Source organism: Sander vitreus, chromosome 15, assembly GCF_031162955.1.
Source record: "Sander vitreus isolate 19-12246 chromosome 15, sanVit1, whole genome shotgun sequence".
NCBI lineage: Eukaryota > Metazoa > Chordata > Actinopteri > Perciformes > Percidae > Sander > Sander vitreus.
Window position 1 is genome coordinate 2,833,558 of NC_135869.1, and position 9,904 is coordinate 2,843,461.

A 9,904-nucleotide genomic window follows, 5' to 3' on the forward strand; every position below is an offset into this window, starting at 1 on the left:
ACTACTACGGTAATTGTTTATAGGAATTAAATGTATTTTGGTTTTGCTATGTGTCCATATACATACATACCAGTACTAAACACTTGCACATACATGCATACTCTCATGCTTAACGCTTCCTAACTGTAGCATGGAAATTGTATAGTTTGGTCCTAACTCTCACTGAGTGACTGTAACTTTGGCTTCAGCTAGCTAGCAGATAGATATAGAGTCCATATACACCACAGTACAGCATTCTTGTTTTATTTAGAAAAGATCTTTTTAAATAATTGTAAATACTAGCTTTTGGCAAAGACATGGTGAGTCCAAATTGAAACATTTAGCTGGATGGAAGGCAACATGGAACATTCAGAATCATCACCGGTAAAATGAGTTAAATGTGCACGGTCATACAGAAATATTCTATTAATTCAGTGAATCCTTATGAGTTACAAAATAGACCCAAAAGCATTTCTTTCTGCTCAGGTTGAAGTGCTTTAGTGATGCAAGGCCAACAACAAACAGCCATGTTCCCTGCTTCACTCTGGATAAGTACATCAGCTAAATGTCTAAAACATCATTCAAACTACTATGGCACAGAACAGAAAACCAAACCACCTAACAGGGCTAGTTGTTTCTGCATTTAAAATCAAAAATGCACACATCAAAAGCTGGCATCCTCTGCATCTTAACAAATGCTTTGGACAGAAAGATGTTATAGTGGAAGAAACCCTGCAGCAAACTTATTTTTATTTTTTATACAAACTTGGATTAGACGGCAGTCAGGAAGAATCTGAAAATAATACAGAAGGAATACAGGATGCAGAGGTTACCACAGATACAGGTGTCTTAAACAAGCAATATAATGCACGGTACCAACAACAGGCAGCTATTATACTATTTTAATGGGTCAAATACCTTCATTCAGCTTTCCATGTACAACATGATTTGCTATAAAACTGCTGAAAACCCATTTTTACATGTAGTGTTCCCTAAATGTTTGTTAGCTCATAAAAACAACACGGGATGTCTTTTTTTTTTTAAATCTTTTCTCAAAAAAACAGCTGTCCATCATGTCTACACAGCAGGGAACCAACCAGGGTTGTAACTCACAATGCTGGACGTGTTTCATATACAAACACTAGTGTCCGAAGTGTTATGCGTTGACGTTAATGTAATGGAGGTGAAGGTCTAGTTGGGGGTGATTTTGGACTTTTCAGACACTCTTCATTAAATAAAAGATTAAAGTGCCCATATTATGAAAAAAAATCACTTTTTCTGGGATTTGGGGTGTTATTTTGTGTCTCTGGTGCTTCCACATGCATACAAACTTGGAAAAAAAACATCCATGCTGTTTTGAGTGAGATACGGGTTTCTGAATGTGTCCTGCCTTCAGTCTCTCGGTGAGCTGTTCAAAATCGGCAGGGCTTTTTACGTCACTAGCCGAAACGAGGTGGCTAACCGTAGCATGCTAGCGCAAGCATGCTAGCTCACAAAACACTGCTACAACACACACTAGTTCACCATAATCTACAAAAGAACTACTTACATGTCCCTGTTCTGCAGGTATTCCACGCAAAATTGGAATTGTGCCCTCGTTTAGAAGAAGTCTCCCAGCTAATCCTGCCTTGTACTACTGAAGCTGTAGAAACAAACAGCTAGCTAGATGATGTGATCTTACCTAGCTACTGAGCATGTGCGACTGCCAACAAAGATGTTACAGCAGTGAGAGGTCTCACTCTGTAGCTAAAACAGAGACCTGAACACAGGGTGAAAAGAGGAGCTGCAGCAATGTGCAGTACAACAAAAATATGGTGTTTTTTGAAAATTAAACCATGTAAACCTATTGTGGTACAACCTCAAAATACAATTATGAACCTGAAAATGAGCATAATATGGCCACTTTAATAAATAACGACTAAGAGTCTTCAGCCATGCTAGCGGCACTGTGTATTTAGACATAGCGCTGCTGTATGCTAAATGCTAAATTCAGAACGCTAACATGCTCACAATGACGATGCTAACATGCTGATCTTTAGCAGCTTATGTTCAGCATGTTCACCCTCTTAGTTTAGCATGTTATCATATGCATGTATCAGTGTCATAGTCGAGTCACCAACCGTCGAGTCCGAGTCAAGTCTCGAGTGCCCAGTGTTCCAATCCGAGTCTAAGTCACCAAAGAAGAGTCAGAGTCGAGTCACCATTGCTGGAGTTCGAGTCCAAATCGAGTCACGAGTCCAGAGAATAGCAACTCGATGGTGATCGTGCTAGAAACGTTTTTCCAATAGATATTGAAATATTTCATTGGATAATTAAAAACTTTTACCGAATGGTGCCTGCTAAGACAAGTCAGAGTATCAGTAATGTCAGTCGGCTTCTTCCTCTGGGCACCATACTTATCATCATCGCAGATCATTCAATATCTGTGGAGATATTTCAGATATTTGGACCAAAGTGGTGGACTGACCAACATTGCCATCCCAGGAGCCACATCGCTAGCATGGCTAAAAACAGAGAAAATTACATAGTACAGTTCCCACAAGTGTTAGCACAGCGACCAACACACTTAGTGGTAATATAACAAGTTATGAAGGAATTAAGGGTAAGTTCAAAGTTATTGATTTGCTCCAGTAGAGTTTCTCCCAGTTGCCAGCACTGGACGACCAGCAGTGGAGGACTGTAGGCCTAATGGGCAGCTCTATCAGTGAAGCCTTTTATTCTGGATAAATACAGGCTTAGAAATGTGGTAACTGAAATGTTTTCATCTAAAACAGGGGATTTGTTTCCTTCACATATCTGTTCCTGTTGGTCCTGTATCAACTCTGTCAGATTGAAGGAGCTTATTCTTCATATAAAACCTCCCATTTCCTTCTAATTTCACCTCATTTAAGCATTGAAGTAACTTGGATGGAACACACACTATTGTTAACACTTAATGAAAATGGAATTCATTTGAAGTCAGTCAATGCAGGTCAAGTTAGTTCAATACCACAAGAATCTGCTCCTGCCTAAAGTGCAAAAACAGATCAGGGATGACTTGATCATTTGCTTGTTAGGATGATTTCTATGTTTTTCATCTGTGCTCTTCCCACTGGACCAGAGAACAGGTCTCTTCCTGCCAATTAGTTCTTTTTAACAAACCAAACCTGACTCTTTCTTTCTACTTCATTTTTCGTTTTGTTCTTCCACTTTCCCTGCAGTAATTCTCCTCCTATGTTTTTCCTCTCCTCTTCCCATTTCTCTTGCCATTTGCTTCAGATGGCACCCTAACTACCTCCCACCCCTGCACATCTCCTCTTCCTCTGTCTCTCTAGGATCCAGCCTCCTGTTCCTGTCCCAGGGCCTCTAACAGGAGTCCCATGGGCGTCCTCTTCAGACCGATGCTCTCCAGTTTGTTCTCCAGCTTGTTCTTCAGGCTGCGCAGCCTCACCGACGCGTGGACCAGAACCACTGTGAAGGAGCGAGACACACAGAGGGATGAAGGAATACGTTTATAAAGGTTAACTGAGCTGACACAGGTTACTCTGTCTCAAATTACCTCCATTTCTCAAATACTGGCTGAACCAAAAATGCGGTAAGAACCTGGCATTAATCTTTATAAAGTTTATAAAAAGCCACTTTCCCAATGGACAAAAAAAGACACTAATATCTGGCTTCTGTCTGTCATCTCGGCCACAAATTCTGTCCATCTCCTACCAAGCAGCGCTCGGACATCGTTCCAAATTAGTCGGCATCGAGTTTGAAAGAGAGACTGAATTAGTAACAGATATAAAAGAAGCAAGAAAAAGAAATAGAAGCAACCACGCTAACAATGTCAATGGCCTCCAACAATGTTTTCCAGCGCGTTTTTGACGTTGAATGTGACACACCAAAAAAAAGAACAGAAAGGCATACTCATTGGCACACTGGCAATGTGAAAGGAGTCTGTCGCATATTTTTAGCTTTATTTCAAAAATGCGTGCGTGCGTGTGTTCCTGTCTTACTCATTATAGGGAAGGCTATCCCAAACAGGAACACGGCCACGTCTCCCAGCACTGATATGAAGAGGTAACTGGCCAAGAGAATGGCAAACACAGAGATTGATGGGTGGTTTCTACGGAAACGACGAACTGGAGCTTGGTTCTCAGCAACCCAGACAAAGCCCAGGAATATCAAGGTGACCACCATTGCTCCGACAAGCAACTGGAAGGGCTGGAAATACCTGAAAGAAAAGACACAGGAAATGTTTTCGTATTGTCAACAGTTCCCATGTGCAGATTGGAACATACCAACACAACAGTACAATAAAGGGGTGGCTCAGGTGAGTAGACAGTAAAGGCTTAAAACAGCCAAAATTCATATAGCTATAAAGCTAGAAATTCACAGAATATCATTTATATAATTCACACTAACATTTCACAAAGCCACAACATACATTGACGGCTAATAAAATAATTGCTCAAAATTCCGGGTCACTCCCTGTTAACCCGGAAGTCATAGCGTCATTTAAACCCGCCGATCGCGGTGAACTTTCCTTTATACACAAAGAGAACAGACGCCGGTAAGACACCAAGATAATATGTTACCCTCTGTTACCTTTAAAACTCAATAAACAGACAAAAGACAACAAAGACATATGTGTTGCATGGTTATTATAAGCTGTCATGTTTGTGAAGTAAATGGAATGGTTTTAAACAATAAGAGAATGATGTATTGATGGTTGTAGCTATAGCATATAAATCACCGCAGTATTGGATGTTAAATGTGTACACAAGAAAGCTATGGGATTACTATGGGGAATTTGATGAATGGCTAGGTTAACAGATGATTTGGAAAGTGATAAGTAACAGAACATATTGACACGCTAAACAAACATACGTCACGTCATTGAGAAATGACATAGGTAACGCATCGCTAGCGTGACGGCAGCTATGCGCTCCGTCACACTCCTCACGCTCCTCACATAGCCAGACATTACTCCACAGCACAGCGGAGTAGCTAACGTTAGATGCTGGCTATGTTGACAGTCATAAAAGCCTGTGCTAACGCGGAGCTCTGTACCCGACTGACAGACACACTTTCTCGTCTTAAAATTACTGCAACAACCGCTGAAACACCACTACCTCGCTGTGCTTTCTACCCGACTGACAGACACACTTTCTCTGCTTAAAATTACGATAGGAACCGCTAAAAACACCATTACCTCGCTGTCCTCTCCAACCGACTGACAGACACACTTTCTCGATTTAAAAGAACCTGTCGACTTATTGGGACTTTAGCTTATTCCCCGTATCCCCCAGAGTTAGATAACTCCATACATACCCTTCTCATCTCCGTGCGTGTCGTAACTCTGTCTGGCGCACCCACCGCTAGCCTAGCTTAGCACAGATCCTGGAGGTAACCGGCTCCAACTAGCCTACTGCTCCCAATAAGTGACAAAATAACGCCAACATTTTCCTATTTACATGTTGTGATTTGTATAGTCAAAGCGTGTACAAATAACAAGGTCGCATGAGACACAGCCATCTTCTAACCGTATACAAACTGGGAACTATATTCTCAGAAGGCGAAGCACTGCTACTTGGGCGGAGTGATTAGCGCGACACCTGAAAAGCACCGTTGTTCCTCTCTGCTCCTCACCACGGGGCTTCTCATGTGCTGCCAGCAAATCACTCCGCCCAAGTAGCAGAAGTAGCAGCGCTTCGCCTTCTGAGAGGAAAACGTTGGCGTTATTTTGTCACTTATTAGGAGCATTAGGCTAGTTGGAACTGGTTACCTCCAGGATCTGTGCTAAACTAGGATACGGTGAATAAGCTAAAGTCCCAATAAGTCGGCGCGTTCCTTTAAAAATACAGTAGAAACCGCTAAAAACACCACAACCTTGCCGTCCTCTCCACCCGACTGACAGACACAGTTTCTCGGCTTAAAATTACGGTAAGAACCGCTAAAAACACCACTACCTCGCCATCCTCTCCACCCGACTGACAGACACACTGTCTCCGCTTAAAATTACTCACTGTTGGTCGGCTATGGCTAAGTTAAACTGCATGTTTCCATTATGAGGAAGTCAAACTTGCGGTTTCTGTCATAAGTCTGTTAAGGTGGTTGTAAACTGCCATGGCCGGCTTGCCTGGTCCTCTGGTAATGTTAGCAGTTATCGCGTGTTAGCATGGCGGTGTTAGTCAGGTCCAGTCGGGATCACTTCATTGGCTGTCTCAATGGTTTTTGCGAGTAACCAACTTGAGTACCCTATATAATTCAATGTGAGTACTAAAAATCTTTTGCCAACTCAGCGTCCTTTTGGGCTCTCTCCATCTTTCAAATACATCTCCAATATTTACCGGGGGTTTTTTTACGTCTCTGGTCATGCAACTTTTTAGAAAACTGAGGTTTTTTAGGTCGGGTAGAATCCATCTCAGTTGACCCCGGTTGCTGCCTTAAGGCTGGGTTTGCGCTTAAACAGGTATATCTGGCAACCCAGCTCGACTGTCAAAATGGGCAGTTGATACCAATACACAGGACATTCCGTCACAGAACGAAAATTTCAAAGGAGAAAATGCTGACATTAGCATTGTTGTCAGAAAAGATAGTATTTCAGCTTAGTGGGTTTCCTTAATATCTGATGACATATTGTGGTCATTTTTGGATTTAATACAGTAAATATATTACATATTGCACCTTTAAGTATATTTTGATATTAATGCTGTTGTACTTTTACTTAAGTAAACATTTGAAAGCAGGAGTACGTCTACACTGTGGTATTAGGCTTGCTATTATTGAAGTAAAAGATCTGAGTACTTCTTCCACCTCTGTTTAACAGACACTCCGAAGTTTACTGTACAGAGGGGGAGTGAACATTTGTGAACCATCATTAGCAGAAGGTAGTGTAGGCCTATTGCACTACTTTTTTGTTGCATTGTTGTTATTTCTGTGGGCATAGAGCTACATTTTACATTCAGAATATTTAGTCTGTTCTCTAGTTAAACTGTGTGCACACTGTGACTTCCGGGATTGCTCCGCTGCCGCCGGAAATTCCATCGTCTGTCCTTTTTTTCGGCTGGATGTCCATTACCTTCCGCTGTCTTTGTGTTGTAATTCTAAACTCCAGGGGGTTTGTGAGGACTAAGGTTAACTGCTCCTCAGATCTCTGCAGGGTAAATCCAGACAGCTAGCTAGACTATCTGTCCAATCTGAGTTTTCTCTCGCACGACTAAAACAACTTTTGAACGTACACGTTCCACCAAAACAAGTTCCTTCCCGAGGCTATTTTGCAGCCGCACCATGGCTCCATCCGGCTCTTAGCGCCGAACAAGACGATTGTGATTGGTTTAAAGAAATGCCAATAAACCAGAGCATGTTTTTGTCCGATCCCAGAATGCTGTGTGGACTCACCAGACCCTCCTTTGCATGGCTGTGTGGGAGGGTCTGGCAATGCGATACTATTTGGGAGGAGACCGCTCACTCTCACTGCTGTTGGTAATGCAAACACACATAAGAAAAAGATCACATAAAAGAGACAAAGAGAGAGAGGGATAGAGGGAGAGAGGGAGGGAGAGAGAGCACATCATCTGCAATTATATCATAATTATCCTGTGTACTTGTCATATTTACTCCTCGTTGTTGTTGTTTGTATGTATGTTTGTTCTTATGCTTTGGCAACACAGATGTATTGATTTTGTCATGCCACTAAAGCAAATGAAACTGAAACTGAAATTGAAAATTGAGAGAGAGAGAGAGAGAGAGAGAGAGAGAGAGAAAGAAAAGAAAAGAAAGGGGGGTGACCACGTCAGAATAATGAAACTTACCCCACTAAAAGAAGGAGGCCCAGGGCGGACACGAGATAATTGCTCTGGTAGTACAGCAGGTTGTTGATGATGCGGTTGTTCCAGCGGTCCAGGTCGCGCACATCGGGCACTGCGAACCGGGCCGAGCACAGGAGAAAATCATCCAGGCTGCGGAGGGGTGGCGGCTGCACGCCTGCCATCTTTCCTAAACGATCATAAACTCGATTTCCCAGAATGCAACGCGGAGGGGAATGGGCGGGCGCAAGGGGGTGTGTGTCAGTCGCGCAGTTACTTGCGAGGCGCGTTCCCGAGCTTTGAGAATGCGCTTTCGGTCCCACAGCAATATTAGTGAAATATAGCAATACTTTATGTACCACTGACTCTTAATATGACTCGTTCATAGCGTGTTTATAGCGGGTCGAGTCACTTGATTTTAAGTCATTTTAGGTAGTCTATGTGATACAATTCATTCACAATATGACTGATGAAAGGAATAGTTCTTACTCAGTCTGATAGTCTGATAGCCTGTAGCCCAGACCAGTGGTTCTCATACTGTTTTCAATAATGTAACCCCTTTGAAATATTTTTTTAACCAAGTACCCACTGACCAGCACAAAAGGTACATTACAGCGATTCACCATCAGTGTTGGATTTAATAAACAATAACCTTGTGACCAAAGAACACTTTAACGCTTTTTAGAATCAATCATTATGTATTCATAATTATCATAAGTACTCATTAGTTTTTCATCAGTATTACTCATCATGTATTACTATAAATATTTACGAAATATAAGTGATATTTTTTGGATTTACATTACATTTACTCACTCAGTACTCCAATGTACCCCTAGGGGTACGCTACCCCCCATTTGAGAAACACTGGCCTAGACCAGGGGTTTTTAATGTTTTTTAGGCCAAGGACCTCTTAGTTAAAAAAAGAGACCACATATATATTGTATAAAATTGAGTTGCATATTAAACTGGGCCTACAACAAAGTGTAAAGTCCTAAGCCTTTTAGACATAGCCTATATTGTATGCATACAATACTAATTGTTGGCATATTCATATATTTATACATATATATATACATATGTATTAAAACATTAAAATGTGGCACAGTAAATCCTTAAGCTTAACTGTATATGTGTATGGCTACCTTATGGCTAGCTTAGCTGTAGGCCAGTAAGCCTATCATCGATGTTTTGTACATTAAAAAAAGAACTATCTTTAATAATAATATGTTGGATTCATGTTAATGTATATTTTCAGACAAAGTTTAATTTATTTATCTGAAGCAACTCTGAGGACCCCCTAGGGGTCCCAGACCCCCTGTTGAAGATATCTGGCCTAGACTATATTGAATGTTATTTAATTTAGGCTAATCACATTTTAGTCTTTAATAAACGGAAGCAAGAACAACCCTGGTTGGAATATTTTTCAAAATCCTTCCATTTCACAAAACGAGTTAATTATTTATAACCAACGCGTTATCACGAGAAAAGAAAAGCTTGTTTCCTCTTATTAGGCTACTTATAATGTTTATCAGAGGGCCATTTTATACACTGCAGTCAAGCAGCCATCACTCGCATTTCAGTGGTAAAATCAGCCTCACACCTAGTGCAGCCATTATGTTAAAAGTATTCAAACGGCTCAGATCGAGCTCACCATATAGAAACTATACATATATACTGTATATATTTATGGAATATTTCTGAATTTAGTTAAAATGCTTGTCAGAGATGTCCTCAACTCATGTATCAGTCATTGTCAGAAATGATTATTGTTTTCCAGCAACCCAAAAATCTAAGAATTTTTCATTTAGGCTATAAGGGACACAGGTAACATGTTTATATGTCTTGTAAATATAACCCAATTAATCTTATTTCCACATGTAGGCCTATTTTGTATTTACCTTTGTTAACACCTTATTTTGAAAACCGGACGTAGTTTACGTGTATCCTTTCGCTCACGTCACGGGAATTGTTGTGTCTCTCTAAATTATAGTGTGGTCTAGACCTGCTCTATCTGTAAAGTGTCCTGGGATAACGTCTGTTATGATTTGATACTATTTCAAATGGGATTGAATGCCCCTAGTCTCGCTTTGCCAGACCCTTCTCCAAAGTGCGCTGAAGAAGGGTCTGGCTAGTCCACATAGCAT

At 41.1% G+C, this 9,904-nt stretch overlaps 1 protein-coding gene across 1 annotated transcript; it reads right to left on the bottom strand.

Annotated features, from left to right (window-relative positions):
- Positions 1 to 227: 227 nt before the first annotated feature.
- praf2 (PRA1 domain family, member 2) lies at positions 228 to 7,959 on the bottom strand. Its single transcript, XM_078269678.1, has 3 exons — positions 7,764 to 7,959; positions 3,963 to 4,180; positions 228 to 3,429 (listed from the first exon to the last, which is right to left on the bottom strand). Exons 1-3 carry the CDS (start codon positions 7,940 to 7,942, stop codon positions 3,290 to 3,292), a joined length of 537 nt encoding a protein of 178 aa, XP_078125804.1. The 5' UTR covers positions 7,943 to 7,959; the 3' UTR covers positions 228 to 3,289.
- Positions 7,960 to 9,904: the final 1,945 nt, after the last annotated feature.